Genomic DNA, 25,214 nt, shown 5'->3' with positions numbered 1-25,214 from the left:
AGTGTTCCTGTGCCTTTGGCACTCACCAAGGAGACCAGGATTGTGTTCCAGCCTCCGTGTGGTTTGCAGGCACAATGATACACACCAGCCTTCTCTAACCAAGAGAAGGTAAAAGAAAAAGCCTAAGGGCAGGGTATAATTGATGCCTTGGCTTTCCTGAACCTGCAGGCACCCCACAGCAAGGGCTCCCAGGTGATCATCATCCCAGTGGCATTCCTTATCAGCCTGACATTTCCTAGCTGTGTCACATGGAAAATGGAGGTGACAAAGTGACTTTATTGAGAAAAAAAAGTCACAAAAGAATTATTTATTTTGCATCTAATTCAGCTCTGAGGCCCTCCCAGATGTTCGGGGTTTCTTGGTGGAAATGAAAGGGTTGCAGATTTTCCAGCTGGCCAGGGAGCAGAGAACTTACCCCAGGCCAGGCCCCAGATGAGCTACCTGCAGGGCTTCCACTGCTGCTCCTTCATTTGAGATAACCGTGGGGAGAGGCAGAACAGCCAAAGGTCATTTTTCTTAATGGCATCTTGGGGGTTTGGTCTGTCCCACTCTTCCCTTATGGTCCCAGACCCCTGAGTGTGTCATCATCCTGCTGTGATTGCCCACTGAATCTGTGGGTGCCTCATCCCTGGAAGTGTCCAAGGCCAGGTTGGATGGGGCTTGGAGCGACCTGGGATAGTGGAAGGTGTCCCTACCCATGGCAGGGGGTTGGAATGAGATGAGTTTTAAGGTCTCTTCCACCCCAAACCACTCAGTGATTCTCTGATTCTGTGATCTTCATGGTGTCCTTGGAAGTGGCTGCAGGCAGACAATCACCCTGTATTGTTCTCAGGAGGCTTGTCTGTGCAGGGTCTGCTACCCCTGATATTCTGAGAGGCCATGTGAATACTGGTGTTCATTTTTTTTTCATAATTCCATGTTTTTTCCCTCTTCAAATTAAGCTACATGTCAACCACAGTGCCTTGACCGTCAGCACAGCTCTGAACATGTTCTGTATTTCTGTGGTCATTCTTGGACATCTTGTTTTACAGCCAATTTTGAAGGCCTCTATAATCCTGCTACATTTAATTTGCTGCACAACTTCCTTGACAGTAGCTCAACAAGCAACTCAATGGTACAAAAGGGTGCCTGGACTGTCTTTTTCAGAAGCAGCCTGTAAACTCCCTTTTAAATTTCCAATTCTTGGGTTCAAGAGCCATTTGCTGACAAATTCTGTATACCATCTTCTTCTCCTTCAGAAAAGTGGAGGCTTTGAGGCTCTGTGAGATGCTGAATCTCCTGGGTGTCTTTGGTGGAAGCTGTATATATGAGGGAAGATGCAGTAGGACTTTTGGTTCCTACATCCTTTCCTGGCCCCGGCAATTTTTCTGACGGTTCCTTGACATGTAGTGGGGTTGTGCAGCTCCTGTTTCTGGTGGTGAGACCTTCTCAGGGACTGAGTTTGCCTACCCCCAGCTCAGGGAGGCTGGGACACCTGAAGAGGCAGGCCATTGCATTTTCCAACCCCTTCTTATTATGCCTTGCTGTAATAGCCTCGCTGCCATCTGAGTAAAGAATTTCTTCCTAACATTCAATCTAAATCTCTCCTCTTTTAGTTTAAAACTGTTCCCTCTTGTCCCACCACTATCTGCCTGTGTTAATTACCAAGCAAAGTGCAACAACTGTCCTAGAGCAGAGCCAGGAGGGACAAGTGGGCTCAACAGCCACTGAGGAGCTTGGGGTGGGTTATTTTTTGCACTTCTGAGCAACTGATTCTAATTAAGGCTTGCAATTTGTGCTTTCACTCATGGTGAAAGATGGAAAGCTGGAAGGAGAAGAAGCTGATGGATCATTTACCTGCTTTGGACCAAATGTCTGGTGTTGAGGCACTGTCAACAGTTTGGGGATTTGCAGTGGTACAGAGCTCACCCAGCCAACAAGCCTTGCTCGTGCACTCAGGGAAATACTAACAGTCAGATTTGGGATTGGGGAAGGAATGTGTTGCCAGGTCTGGAGGCCAGCCTAGGAGAGATCATACCTCCTGAGGTCTGAGCACAGGCACGAGGATGGGGCTTGCATGTGGGCACATCTCTGGGTCCTTGAGGAGGAGCTTGGTGGCTGCAGAAGCATCCTGAGCATATCTGTGAGGCCTGGGAAGGGCCGTGCCCAGTGCAGGTGCTGCTCAGGCACCAGGTGTTGGCGTGGTCCTGCCTAAACGTGGTGAGGTGGGGCCTGTTCCTCAGCCCGGCTCCTGCCCCTTCCTCCCCTCCGCCCACACTGAGCGTTACAATCCAGTCCAAGGCAGGTTGCACAATTTATTTTCCTGTGCTTAAAGCAGGATTTTGGCAGTCAGGGTTGGGAGGCCTCTTTGAGGAGCGCTGGCTGGGCGCCCTCCCGCCGTCACAGTATCACACTGCTGTCAAAGGCTCTGGTCCTCCGGGGGTCTGTCCTTCAGCCTGGCCTTGTGCTGCAGCCTCGAGCTGGGCAGCCAAGGCACTGCTGACATCTTCAGCAAGTGCAGGTGAGAGCAGTGATCACCCCAGTGTGGGTGCTCCTGTGCTAGGCTGAGGTGAGACCTGTCACTCCCAGTTCCTGTGGGGTGGCAGCTCGAAGGAGGACTGATCCTCTTCTGCTGCACTGCCCATTCAGTGAGACACCATTCCATCCTTCAAATACCTGTTTGGTGGTCCTAGACTCTTTTTGTCCTGCTGTCTCTCCATCACCTTGCTTCCCTACAGCCAACTGGTAAACTCATGTGGATAAAGGGAGAGCAGGAGATACAGGAGAATTACTGTGCTTTTTGCTGAAGGAATATGCAAAGGGATTTGGTGTAATGTTCACTGATGGTGTGAGCAGGGGGAAAGCACACGAGTGCTAATTCATGCTCCATCAACACCATTAATGTCACCCACAGTGATTTAGTTGCCTTGCAAGGAACAGCAGGTGAGTCTGAGCATGCCCGGGGAGGAAAAATGAGGTAGCTGGGAGTGATGGAAGTGTCCGTGGCCAGTAAAGGGCATGAGGATGGTGTGGTCAAAACACCTGGAGAGAAATACCAGCTCTGCCCTTGTGCTTGGCTGTGCCGTGCTCAGACTTGATCAGGGTTGGAGAGTTGGCAAATGTGAAGCCCAGAGCATGGAGTAGCTGAGGCTGAGGGTGCCTAACACTTGGAATGGCTTTTCCAGTAGAAAAGGTGAAGGGAAAAGAAGGAGCAGAACATGGTGGTGAAGTTGGGAGTTTGGGGAATAGGAAAAAAAATCATGGAGTTACCCACTGGCTGGAGCAGGGTGGGGAGGACTCGGAAGTGATGTCCTGTTTTTGCCACGATGATCTCGAGTTGGCTGTGGGACATGCAGGGAGGTTTACGAGTGGGAGAGGCTGGGTGGAGATGTGGGTCTGCGAGTTCTCAGAGGAGGGATGTGCTTACCAGGGGAGGGTGTTGGGGTGCTGAGGACGAGGAGTTGGTGCTGGCCCTGTGGGGCTGGGATGGGGCTCGGCACACTGTGATGTTGCCTGATGTGTGTGGGATGCAGGGGACAGGCTGAGCAGGTGGGGCACACTGGGGGAGGAGGAGGACATGAACATCTTGCTCTGTCCGTGGTCACAGAGAAGCCAGCATCTCCCTGCACCTTGTCTGAGCATCTTTGGTTTCACTGGAGACAGTCCCTAACCTGAGGATGAAGCTGGAGTGGGAAAGAGAAAGGCTGGAGGGGTGGGATCCACCAGAGGAAGAGAGGAGCTGTTGGAAGGAAAGGGTTTTGGGAGGCTCAGGCATCAACAGTTGAACTTAACAAAATGCTCCTCAAACCCTGCCACCACGGAGGCCAAAGGGAGAAAAGACTTTGGTTTTACCATGAACCTATGGAAAGGTGAGCTTTGAGAGCACACAAATGGAGAGCTACAACTAGAGAAAGGAGACAAGGCAGAGTGTGAGCACAGCTGGACCCAGCAGCAACACGAGCTGAAAGGAACAGTGTGAAAAGGATGCAGCCAATGCTCCTGGCTTGGGGAAGCACATGGGATAAGTGGCTGAGGGTCACTTGGAACACGCCTGGCACTGCATCCTCTCCAGATCTAGCAACCCACAGGGCAAGAGGCAGCAGTCCCTGACTTGGCAGTTCTTTCCTCCTCCCAGCCCAAATATACCTTAAAGAAACCGGCAGGGTGCTTCCAGCAGCACACAAGGCAGCTCTGAGGCCTTGGCTGTGGGCAGAACAGGGAAGCACTGCTCTAAGCAGATGGATATCAATGCCCTCTCCACAGGAGGAAGTCACAGACTTACTAAAATCTAAGGTAAGTGGCCTTTAAGCTGGCAGTATGGCAAATGCTTAGGGCAGAAGACTAATGAGCAAGCTGTGCTTTCTCTGATGGGAAAGCACAGATGGAGCCTGTGGTCCAAACACCAGCATCTCCTGAGGTGAGACAGGAGGAGGGACAAAGACAGCCTTCGTGTTCCCTTTGCACTGTCAGGAGACACCACGTGGGCACCTCTCCTTCCACGTGGGCACTTGGGAGGAGACCAACAGCCATGAGGTGTTTGCAGCATGTGCTGGTTTTACCCAGGCCAGCGGAGCTGGTTTCAGGACAGGAAAACCCCGTGGCTTGTTCAGCACAAACTTATTATTTAATAGACAAAGTAAATATGAAAAGGCATTTCCTGACCCCCTCTGGTGCTGAAATTTACAGTTGTGAGAAGAGCCACAGTGCTATGGAGCCGAGATATCTCTGGGTGACATTTGCAGGGCTCAGCTTTCATCGCAGCTTGAAAAAATCCCGTGTGCAGAGATTATCTCCACACTGATCTGGATTGTCTTGTTCAGCTTTGGCCCTCATCCTAGATGGACAAAGAGCAGAAGACTTGGCCAGTGGCCTGAGGTCTGTGACCTCCTCTGCATGAGCTGGGAAGAGGAGGAACAGTCTCTAAGGTACTTGAGGACTTGCAGCCTTGAGGGGCTGAAGAGATGGAGCCAGGAAACTTAGATCCCCTGGGGATTTAATGCTGCACCCTTGGTCAACTGAGCCAACTGAGGGAGGCAACCCCTGCTCTGGTGAGGAGATCTCTGGTTTGCACTGAAGTGGATCAAACCAGTGTGCTCCACCTCAGGGCATCACCGGGGTGTCCCCCCCGCCACCACCTGGCACCCTTTGCTGGAGGTTTATTGGAGCTGGGGCTGAGCAGGCAGGAGGGAGGCAGCTGGGGTGTGCTGGGGGGGTGCCTCGATGCAAACCTCCCTCTCCCTGCGCTGCTTCAAGTCAGTTGTCAGCAGCCGTCCAGCCGGACGATGTCTGGAGACCTTCCAGCGACCACAGGCTCTCCCCCAGCCCATCACTGCCGTGGCACAGATTTCACATATGTCTGTGCATTCCCCCAGCCTTCCCCCTCTCATGGAAGAAAAACAAGACTCTGCAGGTTTGCAGGGACCCCCCTCCTCCAGCCTGGAGGGTGATGGCCACAGCTCTGGGCTTTCCTGGACCATGCAGGGAGCTCCCTCCCACACAGGAGGGCTTGGCAATGCCACCCCGTGCTGACCCCTTGCCACATCACAGGCAGACGTTCCTGTTGGCTTGAGGTGCCATTTCGAGGTTTTTCTCTGCTCGCCTTTTGCCTCACAGACCAGTGGGTGAGGGAGAGAGGAACCAGTTCGTTTTCCACCTCCCCTCTCAGTGCCCCTCTGCTTATTAGTTCTCCAAATACTTGGTCCCGCGGCCCAACAGCGAGGACTCTGCACTAACTCAGTCCCAGGCAGTGGGTAGGACAGTGCCTTATCCTCATGGCAGCGCTCCAGGGAGCAGGAGGGGGCAGCTGGGGCCCTGCTGCACTACATTTGTGTGGCCAGGGCACACATGGCAGCATCCCTCTGGTTCAGTCCTTCTCTCATGCTTCCCCAAAGGCAACACAATGATAGTGGCAGAGCACAAGCAATCCCTTTTTCCCCCCAGCAGCCTCTTTCCCTCACCCCCAGCAATTGCCCCAGTGTTATACTTTTGCTTTTCTCAGCATCCAACACAACAGGGACTGTCCCCCAGAGCCCTCCCAGGTCAGGAGAACAGGCATGTGGAGGAGGAAGAGGAGACCTGTTGTAGGATGCTGGTGAGCAACATGGGGGCAATTATGGGACAGAGGAAAAGAAACCACTGGCATGTCCTCCCATCAGCTCCCAGCTCCATTAAGAGTCAGAGGATTGCAGGTACCACTGCCCTTTGCTGTTTCCAGTGGAATGAGGTGCTGGAAAAGAGAGGGGGATGAAGGGAAGCATGGTGGGACCACTGCATCCTCCAACAGCCCTGGGCAACCACTGAGGAGATTCTGTAAATCAGAGTGGCCACTGGAACTGCTCCAAAATCCATCCAATGCCCAAGAACTGCTTAACATCCATCCAATGCCCAGGAGGTCATTGAGTATCCCACAACAAGGAGGTGGAAGAGTGTCCCCATGTTCCCCTTATGAACTGATCCCCCTGGCTGAGCTCCACAAGTGTTGGGGGACAGTGCCACCCTGTCACCACCTGCCTGTCCCCTGCCATGCACCTGGCTGTGCTCCATCCCCTCCTGAGGCTCAGCCAGGGCAGTGGTGCTCTGGGGTGCTCAGCATGTGCCTTAAACAAACAAAAATAACTGTGATGGAAGGTTTTGAACGCTGCACTACCCTCGGCTTAAACATCTCCCGTCTGCAGTGCTTTGGAGTCAGCAGGAGCCCATCTGATGGGAGCTGATATCCCACAGATCCCCAGCCAGCCCGAGAGCAAACTGGCACAGGGCACCGAGGGGCTCTGGCTTCGGCAATAAATACAGCAAAGCAGACAAAACAAAATAATAATAAAAAAAAAAAGCCAACAATGATCAATTTTTTTTAAACTTTAAATATTTTTTTTTCTTTAAAATCTGTTTTTCTCTGGCGTTCTGTCTCTGTAAAGAGCTGTGCTCTCCCTGCAGTGTCTGGGTCACTTCCTCAGTCCTGGATCGCGGGGCGAGGGAGAAGCAGGGTCAGTAAAAGAGGGGCCGGGTGGGTGCTCTCCTCGTGCATCACCGGCACGTGTGGATCTCCACCACCCGGTGGCAGGGTTTGCACTTGACGGAGCAGCACCAGTGGAATTTGCAGCTGCACCTTTCCACAACCTCCACTTCGTCCGTGTGAAAGCCGCGGCCGCAGCACATCAACTCGCAGCCATCTATGGCCTTGGAGGTCTTGTTGCACTGCCGGCCGCTGGTGCCCAGCACCCCGTTCTTGAGGTCGTGGTCACAGAAGTCGGGACTGGAGTCCAGGTAGACGAGGTCCTCGTCCGTGTGCGGCTTGAACTGGGAGTTTTTGGGCACCAGCACTTTGGTGGATCCGATCTCGCTCTGCTCGACCTCCGTGGCGCCGTCGAATTTCTCCTTGAGGACGTTGCCCACTTTGCGGAAGGGGGGCATGGCTTTCCAGCACGTCTTGAACTCGCACGAGCCCGACACGCCGTGGCACTTGCACTCCACCCGCATGTTGTTCAGGATCGCCTGGAAGAACCGACACAGGGAACAAGACAGGATGGTCAGCACAGGATGGGCAGAGCAGGGAGAGCACAAGGGATGGGGCCAGGGAGGGCTGTGCAGAAAGCACTGTTGGTGGGATTAAATGAAGCCCAAGCGGTTCAAGCTGTGGCTGCAGAGCCCAGCTGGGATGCCCAGGTTTCCCCCTGGCCATTACCTTCCTCCCTGCCTCGTTGTTGTGGAGGTTCATTAACGCTCTGTTGGAAGAGGCCCCTTTGCTCCTCTCGCGGATGTCGACGAAGGACTGTGAGAAGGCCACGCCGTAGGCGATGTTATCAGAGCAGCCCGACCACTGGAACCCTGAGGCAGAGAGCACAGATGAGACAGCTACAGCCAGCCTGTGGTGCTTGCACTCTCCAGCCCTGCTCTTCCTAAAATCCAGCTGGCCTGCCCACCTCTGGCTGGACTGCCTGGGGGATAGGGGAAGCTGAGACACACGGACGAGGCACCTTCCCTGCCCCGTGGGCTATGCTCCCAGGAGCCTTTTTGCAGGACTCAGTGTGGACTAACAAACATTTTCCTCCTTTCTGGATGGCCCCAGAGAGTGGGTTTGGATGCCCCCCGCCCCGTTCGGACGCTCACCCTGCGGGCTGCCCCCCTGCACCGTGCGGTCACATCCACACTTGTCCAGCTCGCCGCTGCTGCAGGCGCGGGTCACGGCGAAGGCCACCCCTGCCGAAGAGATGGCATAGACGAATGCTGCCTCCCGTGTCCCTGCAACGGCACAAACCACGGTGGGAAACATTGGCAGCAAGTCCAAGGCAACACGAGTGGGATTTCTAGGGGTGGGAGGGGGGTACAGCCAGCTGGTCAAAGGTCCTTGGTGGGCTGTCGCTCCTCTCCCCTCCTAACGCTGGTGTGGCACATGAATCCCCTTGAAAAGCTGGTCTGAAAGCTGGCTCTTGGCAAAACATGCTATGCAGAGCTATCAGGGTAATCCCTTTGCTCCATCACTTCCTCCCAAGATGAGGTACCCTGTGCAGGACCCTCATCTGCCCCATCCCCAGGGACACTGTTTGCTTAGTGCTAAGCCTGGACCCAACTCAGCAGAGACCTCTCAGCACTGGGAGATGTTTTGCAGCAGTGAGGGCCCTTGCAATAGTGAAGGAGGTGGGAACTGCCCCACGACACTAAAAACATGAACGATGGACAAGTGATAACCTGGCGATGGGAGAGGCAGAGGCTGAACTGCCAATGTGGGGAGAACTCTCCAGAGCTTACATGGAGAGACTGTCTTGCCTGGTGCTTGCAGGGCACCTCTGTCACGAAATCCCTCCTGCACCCAAAACAGCTGGCTGCTTTCCACATCCAGGAACATCCCCTCCAGCTCCTTGCCGTCCTCTCACACGGGGTTCTGTAGCTCCCAGCACCTTCCAAACTACTGTGCAAAACCTTGCTCTGCTCCCAAACCACCTTTAGAAACCCTGCTGGTCCTCGGGGTGCAGGCCTGTCCCAGCTCTTGGTGCCACACAGTTGGGAAGAGCTCGTTTGGGAAGCTGGGGGCACCCTGGGTGCGAACACACAGCGTGTCATGGCCAGGGATCAGCTCTTGCGACACCCAAATCCCCACTGTCCTCTGAGGCCAGCTGAGGATACGGACTCTCCATCTCTGAGCAAGGAGGGCTGGCATTTGGGGTGGTCCCACGCTTGGTGCAGAGGGAGGATGGCCTGCAGACGTCCCCCCAGCTCGCCGGTCGGGCAGAGGGCAGCTACTTTGGTGGTCGCAGCCCAGACTTTGGTGGCCTAGCTGGCAGTGGCTGAGGAGGACCCAGCCAGTGTGGGGACTGAACAGCCTCCAAGTTAATCGAGGTTAATAGTAGGATCGTGTTGGTCGGTTTGTGCTGTGGCTGCCTAAAAAGAGACGACTTTTAGTTTCTGGTATTTCTGGTATTTCCAGTCCCTGAACCTTCATGAGAAGAGATCTTCACCCCTGCGTTGAGGGAGGAAAGTCAAACAAGGAGCTGGGGGTACGCTTCGGTCCAGGGGTCCTGGGATGGGAGGTGAGATGGTGCCTCAGAGACAGCACCTGAGGGGAGGCAAGGGACGTTTCCCTGATCTTCAGGGGTTTTCCCCATCGTCTCCTCACCCCAGTGCCCTGGTTTGATTACAGTCCTGGGCCTCTGGGAAGCCTGGTTGCAGCTGGGACCAGAGGGGCTGGGGGCTGCCCTGGCCACGTTGGCCCCGAAGGCTGGCAGCTGGCTGGTGGTGGGCGATGCTGCTGTCCTTGAGGGCCCAGCTGCTGTGTGTTTTTCCTGTGCCAGGTGGCAGCAGGCTGTCCTCCTGAGGGCATTCACTGATGCTCTGCTCAAGAGTGGCCACATGCCGGCCTGGCAGCAGCCACTGCTTCACCACTGCCCAGGGAAGAGATCGAGTAAATGCAGACATGGCTTTGTGGAGTGGAGCTCCTGGCCTCGGTGGGAAAGAGTTGAGATCCACAGGGTGATTTTAGGACCCCTGCTCAAACTTGCCCTGTACTTGTCAAAGAGCTCCTGATACCCTGGGCTGGTGCCTCCATAAAATGGGTGTGAAAAAGGTTCAGGAGAGCTGTGGAATGGCAAGTGTCTGGACATGCTGTCCACAACACAGTGAAAAAAGAGCCCTGCTGAAGTGCCCATCCGCCCTAAGATCCAACACTGGGCCATCCATTTCCGACTCTCCCCAGCCACTGTTCAGGGGCAAGCAGGCAAAAATCTGCCTACAGCCCACCAGACTGCTCCTGTAGCTGTTCCCCCAGCAGCATCACCCCAGGCACACGCTCTCCTGACTCACCTTGAGTCACCACCTTGCCGAAGACGGGCAGGGTGTCCAGCGTGGAGCAGTTCCAGCGGCGGTTGCGGAACTGGTACTGGCACTCCTCGATGGCCAGCTGGGCCCCACGTCGCACCGAGTCCATCACCTCCAGGTTCCTCTTGCACATCTGCACCTGGCGCTGGATCAAGCCCTTCAGCTTCTCGCAGGTCTCCTCCTCGGAGATGCTCCCCACTGAAGACAGCTTTGCCAGGTACCTGCCACGACACCAGCACAGAGGGTTAGGGGGGCAAGGGCTGGGGGAGCGTGAGTGCGTGTTCAGCTGGGACACCCTGCCTTGCAGAAAGCAAGGGGACCAAAATCCTCACCCCCTCGTAGCTGGGACCTGGTGCCTGTGAGGGGTCACCTTAAATGTCCCGTGGTGGTGGCTCTGCAGGATGCATTTTTGGCTGACAGAGAGCAAGCCCAAAGCAAAACAACCATCCCTCTGCAGCCTAGTCCCTGTCTCTCGGGGAGTCCAGCTGCTGGCTCCCCTTTGCCTCTGTTGCCTGCAAAGGAAGATATTTTCAGCGTTGTCTGAATGTGCCCGGTCAGGTCTCCTGAGTACCGGCACATCCAAGTGCTACTAGGAAAAGCCAGAGGTCTCCAAAGTCAGCCAAAACAAGCAGGACAGGCACTTGGCTGCCAGCTCCATCTGCCACACTGCTCCCACAGCATGGCTGTGTGCTCATCACCGGCAAACATCGCCCTCCAAACCACTTCCCTCCTGGAGCCTGCTTTTAGCTGCCCCAGCCCCCAGCAGGCAAGGATGGCCTCTGGGAGCTGCCAGGTTTCCTTTCACTTGGGATTCAAGCAGGGCTTGAAGTGGGGAAGAGAGAATCAGGAGCCTGCTGGGGCAAAATTTCACAGGCTGGGCACCTCTCCCATGAGCCCAGCTCACGAACAGGGCCATGAGGTCTTTGCTGACCTGGAAAAGACTGGCCCTGTGTGGAGGGCTTTGCTTTCCATAGCCCCATCTTCAGCAGAAGGAGTCACAGAGCTGCTGTCAGCATTAGGGGGATGAGGGAGCTTATCCTCTAGGGGCAAGCACCTGGAAAGCTTTCAGCATCTTCTTGCCCAGCGTGGGGGCACGATGGTCCCTGCTGCACATCCCAGTAACCCAACCCACCACCCCCTGCTGGGTTGTGGGCACAATGTCCATGCTTGCCCATTTCCCAGCTCTGGATCACAGAAGGAGCTCAAGAGAGACCCAGTCTGATTATCCAGGCTGTGGGATAATCCAAGATACTCTACAGCTGTCAATACCTGTGCTGGCAGGTGGGTGTAAGAGACTCCCTCCGTCTCGTGGCTGCTGGCAGCTGCTTCAGGTGACACTACCATGGTGAAAACCTGACCTGGCATGGACAAGGAGGGTCCCCTTGCATGGGACAGACACATAACTCACACTTGCACCTCCCCACTGACCACACTGAGCTTCAGCGTCCTCGGGAATCGCCAGCGCTGGCTCACGCTGCTGCCTCGTCTGCACCAAGAGATGCAAGTACCAGGGGGAGGCTGTTTGGAAACCTCATTCCTTGACTCTGCATTTCCCAGCCCTACAGAGCTTGTGGGTTTTTTTCTGTTTGCTTGGTTTTTTTTCCCTCCTCCTCCAGAGTTGCGACATCCTGCTAAGGATTTTTCCTTTGAAGCCCTGCTCGCCTCCGAGAAGTGACTGTGCAAAAGTGGCTCCTGCTCCCTGCCTGTTCCCATTTGTCCCAGGAGCCAGATCTGCTGACTTCAGCCACAAAATCAAGTTGTCACAGCCTCTTCCTCCCATTAACCCTGCCAGTCTGCCCCAGGAGGAGAGAACAGGATTTTCTCTTCTGTGCATCAGCAGAATTATTCACCAGCTTGGTTTCGTGCTCACAACTGGGGGGCCGTGGGAGCCAGGGAGAAAGCTGTCTTGGCTTGTGGTGTCCATGGGGAGTCTGCATGGCGAGATGTCAAAAGCATTCAGCTCTCCCTGTGCATGATCACTGGAGGCAATGCTCCTCTGACAGTGGGAAGCAGCAGGCTGCTTTCAGAGCCAAGTGCTTTTCTAGCCTTTATACCAGCCAGGCATCTTTGCCCAAGGCTTCCTGCTCCTCCAAGGGCATAGCCCTGTTTGCAGAGGACAGGACCTGATGCACAGGGGTGGCTTTGAAAACCCCCCATGGCCAAACCTGGGGCTGTCACATTTCTGCTCCCACACCATGCAGTGAGTGTCCCTGTCCCTGTGCTGCAGTCCCAGACATGGAGTGCAACAACTGCTGCTCTCACATCTTGCTGCACTTGGCTGACCCGGAGTGAAGGCACCAAACTACCTCTGGGAGCTTTGAGGATGTTGGATGCTGAGTGCCTGCTTTCCATAGCCCCATCTTCAGCAGAAGGAGTCGCAGAGCTGCTCTTGGGTGTCAGCATTAGGGGGATGAGGGAGCTTATCCTCTAGGGGCAAGCACCTGGAAAGCTTTCAGCATCTTCTTGCCCAGTGTGGGGGCACGATGGTCCCTGCTGCACATCCCAGTAACCCAACCCACCACCCCCTGCTGGGTTGTGGGCACAATGTCCATGCTTGCCCACTTCCCAGCTCTGGATCACAGAAGGAGCTTAGGAGAGACCCAGTCTGATTATCCAGGCTGTGGGATAATCCAATCCCCTCCCAGGTCCAGCCATCATTCCAGTTTGGGCATGGGGGAGCTGACACACACCAGAGCGGTGAAATTCACCCCAGTTGGTTGATCAGTTTTGAGCCTGGAAGCCAAGAAAAATCAGATTCTATCTCCAGTCCCGATTTGGCTTCCCCCATGCCAGCAACTCATTTATCATGCCAGGGAACCAGCTCCTGCAAAGCCACGAGGCTGGTCCTGTGCATGAGTTAGTGCCTGCTCTGACTGCAGGCACCTTGGCAGGAGAGTGCTTTGCTGCAGGTGTAGCAGCCACATTAATATCAGCTCTGCTCAGGTTGGGGCATCATCTCATTTTCTAATATATATTTCTCAGCTCAAGATTCTCCAGGCAAACGTGGATCAATAAATTCAAAGCATGAATGAAGAAAAGAGCGACAAGAGCCTTTCAAGCTTTTCCAAGGAGATGCACCTGATAAGGTGCCTCCCCAGCCCGCATTTAATGCTGTTTGGGATGATAAAACAAAGACTGAGGATGCATCAAAGATAGGTACAGCTCTCCAAGAACAGGTCTGGTAATTTGTTTTGCAAGGCAGGCAAATAAGATGAAACTATCCAGAACGGGGCTCTGGCCTCTTTCCCCCCTGACAGGTCCTCTGTGTCTCATCATCCCTCCTCAGCCCGTGCTTGCTGTGGGGATGGAGGTAACTGCCTAAAATGCTGTGGCCCCGTCACAATATCAGCTTGTTAGCAGTCCATGAGAACCATCACTGCTTTCCAAAAGACATGTCTTTTGGAAAGGGAGGAAGCTCCAGGATCCAGAGGTTGAGGCAAGGATGTAAGGAAGGATCTTTGCTGAAGGACCTCAGCTTTGAGGCTCTCCCACTGTGTCTCTCCACACCACACTCAGGGGCACCAGGTGGGGACAGACCATCCCCTTTCCCCGCTCTGGGGCAGATAAAGAGCAAGATAGGAGATGGAAAACATGCTCTGCCCTCACCAGCACTCAGAGATGCTTCCACCCCACAGCTTATGGAACATTTCTCAGGGCTGTGGAGCCCAAGCAAGGCACCAAACCCATCCACAGCATCCCACAGTCCCCATGGAAACGTGGCTCTAGCACTCTGCCTGGTCCTTGACAAGAACTTTGGTGCAAACTTTGTTTTCCTGGGCTGAGGTGGTAGAAACCACAGACAAAGCCTTTATCTACCTGCATGGAGAGCCACAGGCTCAGCAGGAGCAACAAAACAAACAGTTCTTGCCCTCTGCGAGGTCTCCACTGTGATATCACATCTTGATTGCTGTGCAGATCTTAAGTCTCACATGCAGCCTCAAAACAGCCCTGCTTGTGGAAAAAAACCCACCCAAATAATGGAATACTTTCTTCCTTTTCCAAGAGTGGGCAAAGAACGTTTCAAGGGGTGAGCTGCTGCCCACAACATTTGTTCAAGGTCTGTCTTCTTGCTTCATCATGGCCTTTATGTTTCTTTTCTCCTGCCTTTAAATCTAGGCAAGTCACTCACAGAACAAGATCCCTCTTAATAAGCCACTCATGTTAGACAAAACTGACAGAAAGCCCTTCTTTTTTTATCATCCACACTATTGAGATCAGGATCGAAGCCCCATCATTTAAGCAGCTGCAATTAATCCACCCTGCAAGATGGCAAATAAGTAAACCTCAAATCCAGGAAGATTTGGAAAGATGGTGGGGGGGAATGTCAGGAAGGCCTGCTTAAATAAAAATTATGATTATACTTTCAGGAGGAAGAATAATTGCTGGAATGACAACGAGACCTTGAAAGAGCCACAGCGGTTGGCAGACAGAGCCAGGAGGTGAGGGGTGGAGATTCCCTGCCATGGCAAGGTGTGGAAATTTCAGTCATTGACAAATTCTTAATAGAGCCATGTCAGGGAAGATGCAGCAGATGTCTCGGAGAAAGCAGAGATCTCTGGTGTTCCTTTTATTAAAACAAATAAGTTTCAAGTGTGAGAACTCTTTGTATTGTCTCATTTTGGGAATATTTTCCTGAAGATGAGAACAGTCAGATCCAGGTCAGTGGCATCACTGATAAACCATTCAACAGATGTTCAGAAGTCAGGTAAGCTCAGAAGCTTCACCCTGCTCAGCAAACACTCAGCCTTCCCAACCAAGGCCAGAAAAGGCTTATCCAAGTCTTAAATTGCAAAGATGCTTCAGCTCTGCTCCTGTCTGAGAGGCAGCAAACAGCCCCCTGCTCATGGAGGGCTCAGCAAGTGCATCTCTTTCCCTCCTGAGGCTGCAGGGACAGTCAGCAGTGACTTGGGGTTGTGCTGAGGATTGAGACTGCTTGTGCAGGCAGGTTTTCTTCTGGGGAGGAACAAAAGGGTTGTTTAGGATGTGAAAAACCCGTGGAACAATGCCATGCATCCCTGCATGCATCTATCCAGGCAGACAGATGGATGCATGCAGGGAGAGGTACTGACCAGTGTTGTGGCTCCTGCAAGGAGCCATCCTGCAGCTATGGACAAATGGATCATCTTTTCCTTTGGATAATCTTTCTCTTGTTGCTTTCCCCTTCCAAGGGGGGTGGAGCCATGGAGAGATGTCCCAGGGTTGGCAGTCAAAACAATGCTCCAGGCAGGCCAGAGAGCCCCTACGGGGTCTTAGTGCTACTCTCCCTGTGCCAACAGGGCCAGGCTGGTAGGGACCACCACATCCTTGGAATGGTTCCACAAGTCTGCCAGCTTGGGCAGCTCCTGTCAGAATTTGCTTGAGACCTGCAAGGTTGGCCTTGTCCAGCTGCTGGCTCTGCAGCAGGACTTATTCCTCCCAGGGACTGGGCATCCCCCTCCTGGGATTAGATATCCTGCCTTTCTATCCCTTCTAAGTGCAAATCACGATTGACAAAGTCATCCTCTGAGAGCCTGTCTGGTCTCTTCCCTGGAAGAAACACAGCTCTCTGTCTCAGTCCTTCCTGTCACAGTTAAGGCACCATCTCTTGGCTGAAAGCTGCTTTTCACACCTACTCTCCCCCTCCAATTAAGAGCTGCCAAAACAGTCTCCCAGGAGGAGGCACTGCTATGCTCACCATTGTGTGCCTACAGCTCCAGGGTGAGCCTGCACCTCCAGTCCTGTCCCCCCTCCTTGGACCCTGCACATGCACCCAGCAAACACCCACCTACCCATGCAACATCTCCACTTTGTAATGGGGAAGAGCAGGATGGAAGCCAGGAAGAGCAGGGTGGAAGCTGGGAAGAGCTTAAGCAGCATCCACTTAGGCAATCTGCTTTGAATGTGAAGGAAATATCCTTTACTACATCTTCCTTTACAAGTCAGTAGAAGCTACTCCCGGGCTCAGGTACAACAGCAATGCCTTGCTGCAAGAGGAGGCAAGTGCAGGCCACCAGGCCAAGCTCCGTGGGAATTCCCCTCCTGCAGCACTCCAGGCTAGAGCTGGTTGGAGAAAATCTGATGAGTTTTAAGTTTTTTATCAGAATTTGCAAATACATGGCGAGAGAAGGCTTCTGCAGGATTAGTTTGATCTCGCCCAACAGACCCCAGGCTGCTCTCCATCGGCCAAGAGATTCAATTATTTTTCCCCCCCAAGTAATTTCATGAAAGCACAATGCTGGCTCCAGTTCTGCTGAGCCAGCCAGATCCTGCACAACACCTTCCTGGCTGCAAAGTGCAGCAGCCCATGGCAGCAGGTCCTACAGAGCCTGGAGGATGCTGCTGGGGGTCACTCACAGGTGTGGGGGGGTGGGTGAAACAGAGGTTACCTGCACTAGGCATCCAGAGCAGAGTCTGCCATTTGAGCAGCCTTGGATGACTGACGGTTCTGTGGATGCACAAGGCTTTAAGAAAAATAAAAAATCATCAAGTATGGTAAGAACCAGTGTCACTGCACTCGTAAGGAAACACAGAAGAACCTCCTGGAAACTGTCAACCTAAGGACTGCTCAGCAATTTCATAATTTCAAGAAAGTGACTGTAATACACTTCTCTCCATCCACAAGGATGAATTAACTGGGAGGAGAGTAGCTCTCAGCAGAGTAACATAAACTTCTTTTTTTGCTTCAATGCAGAAGTCCAGTTCTGATTCACGGAGTCATAGAAAACCATTGCAAAAAAACCCTGCCTTCCTGTTGCTCATATTTGGAGCTGATCCAGTTGTGCACAACCTGGGGTGCACAGTGGTTTTATCTCCCTCATGTCCATCCTCCCTAGAATAAGGCTCTGCTGTGAAAGACTGAGGTTTTATTTGAGGCTTTCTTAGGAAAGGACAGAAATGTCCATCACCACTGAGGAGCCAGAGAGCAGAGAGCTCTCATCCACTCTGACAAAAGCAGCTCTGAAGGGTGTTTGCCAGACAGGACCAGTGCTCAGAGATAAGCCAAACTGGTTGGAAGCCCAGTGCCAGGATTGGCAGAGGCTTCTTGCCTCTGCAGGGTACAACCCATGGCCAGTCCATTTCTGTTGCTAAGCTAAAATTAGCTGGCTCTGTCAGGAGTGGCAAGACTTGCAAATAAATAAGAATTAAAATATATTTCCAGTGGAGACTGATGTTTTCACTCTCCCACCCCACTGCCTTGGGAGTGGGTGTCATGGGTTCATGCACTGACCTCATGGACCTCACAGGATCCCCAGAGCAATGCAAAGGAGCCCTGGGCACCCCAGAAGTGAAGAGCCACTCGTCTGACCCACAGCATCCTCCAAAGCAAGCAAATTCCTCATCAAACCCAAACACTGTGACCCACCATCCCAGCTGCTGGAACACATGTGACTGGGAAACCTTCCTGACACTGTCCTCACAGCAAAAACCAAGAGCACAGAGAGGGAAGCCCTGGAGGCACCTGCCAAACCTGCAGAGCATCCAACGGGAAAATGCTGGACCCGTTCCTCGCCAGGTGGAAGGTGGGAGGGTCGCAATGACAACGCAAAGGATCTTGTACAAAATCACCTTAAACAACTGAAGTCTGGTTTAAAACCAGAAGGATACAAATGTAGGACCCAGGCATGCTTCCTCCCAAATCCTTTACATTGCACAATGACCCAAACAGGCACAAATGAGCATTTGGGCTGCTCTTGCAACATCCCCGCTGCAAAGCTGGCAGGGATGAGCACGGAGAGTTGGGCCCTGTGTTTGCAAAGCACCTTGTGATGTTCAGATGAAAGGGGGCCAGGAAAATCCTGGCCTTCCTCCCCAACCCTTGAAAGTGGTTAGACAGCAGCTGCTTAGCCAGCCTTGTTTGAACACTCACAACTTCAAACTTTCCCAAAGAGCTCAAATTAATTTTTTTTAAGGGTTTAAAAGCCCATCTGTGATCCTGGCCCTTTAAGCCAAGTCCCAAGCTCAGATGGCAGCTTTAAACCCCTGTAAATAGGGGGTAGACGAAGCTGCTGGTGGCACACCCTGCTCTGCAGTGGCATAACCACATCTCAGACCATCCATGTCCGATATGGAGAGCCTCCTCCAGAGCCAGTTTTAGCTGCAAGAGGCTGTAATTATTCCCAGATAGTTTGATAACCAGGGATCTCACCCTTAAAGGATCCCTGCCCTGTTTTATCTGATGTTTTCTGGGGCACAGGATTGGACTCCTATAATTCAAACTCCCTAAACAGCTACAGATCACGGCAGCCCAAGTAACTTATGCAGTTAAGTGGATGCTTACATCCACACCCCACTTTGCACATTTTCTAGTTCACCTCTTCAGGTGGACTTCCCTCCCTCCAAAATAGGTAAATATATGAATAACTAACTAAACCTCTGTCACTGAAACCAGAGCCCTGCACTCCCATGCCAGCTGTGGAGAGATGCTTGATTGGCTGAAACTCTCTACAAAATACCCCCAGCATTCAGGATGGGTTTGGAGCACCGAGGGGACTTGCATCCAAATTCAATCACATCACTGCACGTGCAGGTTCAAGAGCAGGATTGAGTCTGTGAAATGCAAGTTGCTTTGGAAAGTAACTCAGCTGCTTCCCCTGTATAAAGCAAACTTCTCTAGAGATAAAGCAGAAGGACCTTCCCGTGCACAGCGAGATGTAAAAGGCCCTTCATTTAGTTTTACAACTTGTGCCTGAAGAGGCAGGAGGCAAAAGTTTAAAACTATCTGAGCCTTCAAAGGCAGGAGGAAGAACAAGCCTAAGGCTTTCATGAAAAGGGGGAATAGAGCATCTCTTCAGATTTGGAGAACAGAGGTTTTTCTAGATAGGCAACAAGCCAAGCAGCAACTCCCCAAACCCAAGACACTGAGAAAGCACACCTGAGGTTTGCTTCCTAACCAAGGAGAAAGTGGCTTGGTCTGTATAACGAAAAGATTTGGCAAAATCCCTTCCAGCACAATGACTGATCCCTCTGAGCAATCCCCACACGGTTTCCTTTTTATACAGGATGGGGCAGCTCAGCATGGCCAAAACGAGCCCTTTCCCCACAAAGCCAGGCTTCCAGAAACCCTTCAGCTCGAGCGTTGCAAGCAGCATCTCTCCAAAGCGCTGGGAGAATGCGAGTCTGGACAGGTCGAAAGAAGCTTTAGGGGGAGGAAAAAAAAAAAGAGAAAAAAAAGCAGTCACAACTGAGCTTAATCACTAATCCAGCAGGTTTCTGGAAAAGCAAACTCCACAGTGCTGCCACTCAGCGCACACACCTCTGTGCAGAGCTATGCGAGGCTGGATCCGTCCCGTGTGCTGGGCGCAAGCTGGCAGGGGGAACGCCGAGCATGCCGAGCCCACATGCGTCAAGACATACGAGGCACACTCATTCCTCGAATATCTGATAACTCCTGGGATCCTTCTAACTCTGTTTATTGCCTCCGGCAGCCTTTGTTTCTGATGTGAGAAGATAAACAATGGGAATTGTCTTAATCCTAAAGGCAAAGAATAAAAAGCACTGAGCGGGGGAAGATCCTTTTATCATGATACATTTGCAACATCAAAAAAAGCTGACCCCCTTCCTTTCAAACGCACTGAAATGTATCTGCTTTTCCTCCCCTGTTGGCAGGAATGAGCCCTCCGCTCTGTGCCGCCAAGCCCCCCGCGCCCACCCTTGCTCCGCCAGCACGGACGGCTGCACACAGCCCTCCCCGGCTATTGCGGCGAACCTCTCCTTCGCCTCGCTTCCCAAATCCGATCCCAGCTGCGTGCGGCGCCGGGGATCGGGGGGGGTCCCACCTCTACGCATCCGTGCGGGGCAGCTTGTTGACCTCGCTTAAGAAATCCCCCTTTCCCCCCGTGCCCGTCCCAGGGCAGCCGAGGCTGCTCCTCGCCAGAGACCTGCCATTATCCCCCAGGGCTTCCTCGACGGGACTTTCTCCCTGCAGGAAAAACACTCCCACAGTTCCCAATATACCTTCGCCAGAAGCATGACAGCTTAAGAGACCACCTTGATAGCGGGCTATGATCCACCCACCACTCGCCGGAGACGCGTGGAGCGCAAGTCGCTCCATCTGGCAAAGGAGGAGGGGAGGACTAAGCACTAACGCATCCCAGACAGCTACCGCCGGGCGAGCACCTTTTCCCACAGGCAGGACACTCGGGGAATGCCACTGACCCGGCGCTTTCCCCAGGCACAGGGACCATCCTCCAAAACCCGCCCACGTCCCACAGCCTCCAGCGAGACGAAATCTAAAGGCAGGAGAGACGGGAGCCGGATCTGGGGATGCAGAGAGGACCCCTTGCACGGAGAATATGTTTGTGGGACCGTGGCCACCTCGAGCACAGGTGTTGGGAGAGGCACAAGCCACTCAGGATGTTTCATGCCGGCAGCCCCAGGGACTTCCTGCCCGGCCGTGCTGGACCTGCCTTTGCCGGCAGAAACCCACGGAGGGGAGATGGAGGCGGCCCCTGTTCCCAGCCACAGAGCGGGTCTGCTGCGTGCGGGCACGGGAATTAGTTCCCGTCAGCCGGCGACACCGGGAGCAGGGGAAGCACCAACTCCCACCAGAGCAGATTTATTAGGAGGAACCGGCGCCTTCGTTCAAAGTTAGGTGGGAAAGTCCTGCCACGCTCCATCCCCTCTGGCCCGGGCGGGAGGAGTGGGGGGGTCTCTCCAGAAAACAGTCCCACCGCCTTGGCAAACACGTAGGAATTTTCCAGAACGATTTCCGCCCCTGTTTACCTTACACATTATTTCAGTGTTTGTTCAGCGGGTTCCCGATGTCATCGGGCTCCTCTGCGGTGTGCAACAGCCCTCCGGCACCCGTCCTCCTGCCGGGAACGGCGGGCCGAGGCGTGGGCAGCCCCGCTCGCTGCAGATCCCCGGGGCCGGCACGCTCGGCCGCCCCAGCCCTGCCAAATCCTCCCCTGGACCGCTGGCCCTCGCGTGGCACCTCGCCAACCCCCAGGCCCCGCTCCGACCCGATGCCCCGACCTCCGCCCGCCCCTGGCGTGGTCGGGATTCATAACTTAAGGACAAAAACAGGGGGACGGGGGTTCGATAACCAGCCCCTGTCCCGCCAGCCGCGATAACACGCCGTCACCGAGCGGCCGGGGAGGGTCGGCATCCCCCGCCGCCCACCTGCCTGGGGATGAGGGCTTGAGGGCTGCGACCCCACCGCCACCGCGCCGAGGGTCAGCGGGGACAGCGGGGACCGGGGCGATGGGGACGGGCGCCCGATGCCGGGGACCGAGGAGCATCGCTGCGGGGGGGGGGTCGCGCCCCGATGCTCCCCGACCCCGCCGCACCTGCTCCGCACCCCCGGGGGGCTACCAACAAGTGGCGGCGTGTCCCTCCCACCCCCCTACCCCCCCCCTCCTCCTCGTCCCGTGGCTACTCACAGCCAGTTGCTGGCGTTGGCCGAGAAGGTGGCGAGGATGATGAGCAGCAAGGAGCGCAGGGAATACTCCGGGCTCATCCTGGAGGGCAGGCGGGGAAGAGACCGCGCGGAGCCGGCGGCGGCAGCGCCCCCGGCCCACCCCAGCCCGCCCCGCCCCGCCGCCCCCTGCCCGGGGCAGCCGCCGCCACAGGTGGGCGCGGGCAGGAGCGGCGGGCGCTGCCCGGTTGCTGAGCCCGCGGCGGCCGCCGAGCGCGACTGTCAGCGCGGCCGGCCCGTCCCGGGATGGAGCGGCGGGGCCGGGGGCGGGCCGGGGGCGTGGGCACACCCGGGGGCCGCCCCGGCCCCGCCGCTCCCTGGGCGGGACCCGCTGCCGGGGACACCCCCGGGGGCGGGCCGGCGGCGGGGAGGGCACCGGGGGGGGGGGTTCTGACGGCAAAGGGGGCACCGGGAGCTCCTCCGGCGACGTGGGGGATCCTCCGGGAACCCCCCCACCCCCCCCGCCTTGGTGCTGCCCCCACCGAGCGGCACCTCCGCGTGGGGTTCGGGAGGAGAGATGGGGGAATCCCGGAGAGGGGAGGGCGTGGGTTCCCTCCGCATTGTTGGGGTAATTTCCTGGCGGCTGTGAAGGAGCGGAGCGCTGAGATGTGCCTGTTGCTGGGAGCAGCCTTTGGCATTGCCCAGGCTGCCTTCCCTCAAACAGCCACCCCTTCGACCGGGTGTGATTTCCCAGATCCCAGTTTCTGAGGATTCCCTGTAAATGCCGGATTTTGGCATTTGAAAATTCGAAACCAAGGAAGGGGATCTGGGGGAATTCTATCTGGAGGTATCTGGGAGTTTTATCAGGAGAATAGCATCTGAAGGCAGAGCAGGGATGAGTTTCAAACCTCCTTGGCATCTCAGCAGGGCTGTCCCATGAGCTGCAGTGGCTGGTGATGGGCTCTGGGATGCACAGGTGGAGGGTGATGCTGGACCAGATATCAAGGCTGAGGTTGTCTGGAAAGGTCAATACTTGGGAAACCCCAGGAGCTCCCAGCAGCATGGCTTACCCACCCTGAGGCCAAGAGGTGTGGTGGGGATCCCTATCTCTGCTCCATCCACTGTTCCTCCATCTATCCATATGGGCACAAATGTCTTAATTTAAAGCCAGGAGCAACATGAGATGGCTGCTTGGTGTGAAATCGAAGATCCCAGGCAACCAACCGCTGTGCACCAAATCTCCTCCTGACAATGTTGTTAGGTCCATTACTAAAACCTCGTGCTACCATCTCTAAAATCTTGCCAAGCTGGTTTGGAGCTATTCAAAATTCCCTTTGTCTTTTCAACTCTATTTTCCTGTTCTCTGTGTAGCCGGGACACACTTATTCAAAGCACAGCAACTTGCACTGGGCTGCACACATGCCTGTCTAAGTGTATTACACCTACTTTAAAATCTCTGCATTAGTTCCCTGTCAAAGCGAGGATTTAATTTCAAAGTGCTTTGACTTATATTCCAGCTCCTGACAGGCAGCAGCCCACCCTCACCTAGTCATTCATCTGGCTTTCATGTCCTTGCTGATTATCCCGGGTGAAAGCGGGATGCTGGCTGCTCTGCTGGTGAATTGGAGGTTGTTGCTGTGAGCCCCGACTGGGTAATTCAGTGCAACTGGAGCTGATTAATCTGGCTCATCGCTGGAGACAAAGCCGAGGCCTTCCTCTGGCTTCTAATCGCTCTGGGTGTTGAGTGAAGTCGTCAGGAAGGCAAGAGCTAATTGAGAGGCTAAGGGGAATGAGAGGTTAGAGGGCTGTGGCTGGCTGGCCAGAGCCACGTGGGTCCATGGGAATATCGTATTTTTGGGCCTCTCATGTGTTATTCCCCCCCAAGAAGAAACACCAGAGAGTTCAACAGAAGCCAGGGGGGTGGGCTTGGACCCTGGGGCGCCTGGCTGTCATGGATGTCTGCAGACCACGGAGTATCCCTGGCTCAGATGCTCCTGGTGCCACGGCTGGCAATGCTGCAGGCAGGCTTAGGCCACCTTGCAGCTCTTTTGGGATAGCTGTGGTGGCAGGATGGTGCAGCGGGGGCCTGACATGAGCTGGAAGTCCTCTGGACACCTCTCCTGGCCCGGGTGAGGAGTTGCAGAGCACGTCCACCTGCTTCAGCAGCTTCAAGCCATGTCTCTGGTGGGGTGGGGATGGGACCATCCTGACTTGCCCACTAGGCCATTGCAGCAGTCACAGCCTGGGATCACGTCCACAGGATCCATTGGAACTAGAGTGTCCATGGAGTGATGGGTGGGACCCCCATGGCAGAGGGGAGGCAGATGCAGGCACATCTGGAGTGAGTCTCCCTGAAGGGAAGGGCAGCGTGAGCTGCCTGCAGGGATGATAACAGTACAGCAGGGCAGGAGGGGTGTTTATTTTACAGTCTGTGTGGTGGAGGATATGATGAGTGTGAACAGACAGAACATGGAAATGGGCACTCACTGCAAGGGGGGGAATTCCTTGACCTTTTCAGTGATGCCCATGAAACACTGCTCAGTCATTACCTGCAGCTTTCTGCTAGCTGGGTTCTTTTGGCCTCTGATTCAGGAGATGCCAGGGTGCTTTGAAAACCTCAAAGCCCAGCTCCTTTGGAAGGCAGGGAGGCCCAAATCCAGGGGAGCATTTAAGGGAGGTACCAGATCTCCTGGCCTATGCATTGCTGCAGAGCATCCTGCCCAGCAGGGCCATCCTGTGCCCCCCTCTCGGGACAGCAGCCATTGGCAAAGGTCCCTTGTCACCCCTAGTGTAGGATCTCAGTGCCTGCTGACCACCCCAGTGCTGCAGGGCATTGCTCTTTGGAACTGCTTGTGTGTTGCTTTAATGAACATCAAACCCCCATTAGACAAGGAGGCTCCCTTTGATGTGTAAATATTTCAACGGATGGGAAGAGGAGTGAAATGCACCTGAGGAGTGTTTCATAGGCTTGCCCGGGTGCATCTCCATTCAAAGGCTGCAGAGAAATTACCATCACCATATCACAGCGAGGAAAAGACCCAACAGTGGTAGCAGGAAAGGGGTTTCCAACTCTGAGCCCAGTGTGAAAGCACAGAGCATGAAAAGGTCTGTACAAAGGTGTATCCTGACTCTGAATTTAAGTGACATAAATACAAACTACTGTAAAGAGTAAGTGCAGGCAGGTAGCACTCCTGCCCAGCTTCTGGATATGACTGGTGCTATCAGTCATAGAGGTTGTGGTAGACATTTTATAGGTTCTTTTCAACTTTCTGATGCCCCTGGTGATTACCAAATGGGACTGAAAGTGGGGTAGTTCTGCAGTCTGGAGGATGGTCTCAGCCATGCGATGGGGAGAAGAGCTGTGAGAAAAAGGGAGGGAGAACTCATGGGTGAATCTGAGGCTGTGGGGATCGACTCTGAATAGAAATAAATTCTGTTTTGAATTTAATGGAACATAAATATCGGACACTTAGCAACAGTACATGTATTAATCCTGTTCTGGAGAAAGGAGAAGCTGTTCTGGGAGCCTCCATGCTAGAAAACACAGGACAATTGTACTCCTTTATAGAAACCTGTGGTTTTTCTGATGAAA

At 54.3% G+C, this 25,214-nt stretch overlaps 1 protein-coding gene across 1 annotated transcript; it reads right to left on the bottom strand.

Annotated features, from left to right (window-relative positions):
- Positions 1–6,829: 6,829 nt before the first annotated feature.
- Positions 6,830–21,913, bottom strand: WNT4 (Wnt family member 4). The gene is made up of 5 exons (XM_027702979.1): positions 21,648–21,913; positions 10,273–10,508; positions 8,086–8,217; positions 7,661–7,803; positions 6,830–7,470 (listed from the first exon to the last, which is right to left on the bottom strand). Exons 1-5 carry the CDS (start codon positions 21,722–21,724, stop codon positions 7,003–7,005), a joined length of 1,056 nt encoding a protein of 351 aa, XP_027558780.1. The 5' UTR covers positions 21,725–21,913; the 3' UTR covers positions 6,830–7,002.
- Positions 21,914–25,214: the final 3,301 nt, after the last annotated feature.

This window comes from Neopelma chrysocephalum, unplaced genomic scaffold, assembly GCF_003984885.1.
Source record: "Neopelma chrysocephalum unplaced genomic scaffold, ASM398488v2 Primary Assembly neopelma1_200, whole genome shotgun sequence".
Lineage (NCBI taxonomy): Eukaryota > Metazoa > Chordata > Aves > Passeriformes > Pipridae > Neopelma > Neopelma chrysocephalum.
This window is presented reverse-complemented; position numbering and strand designations above follow the sequence as displayed.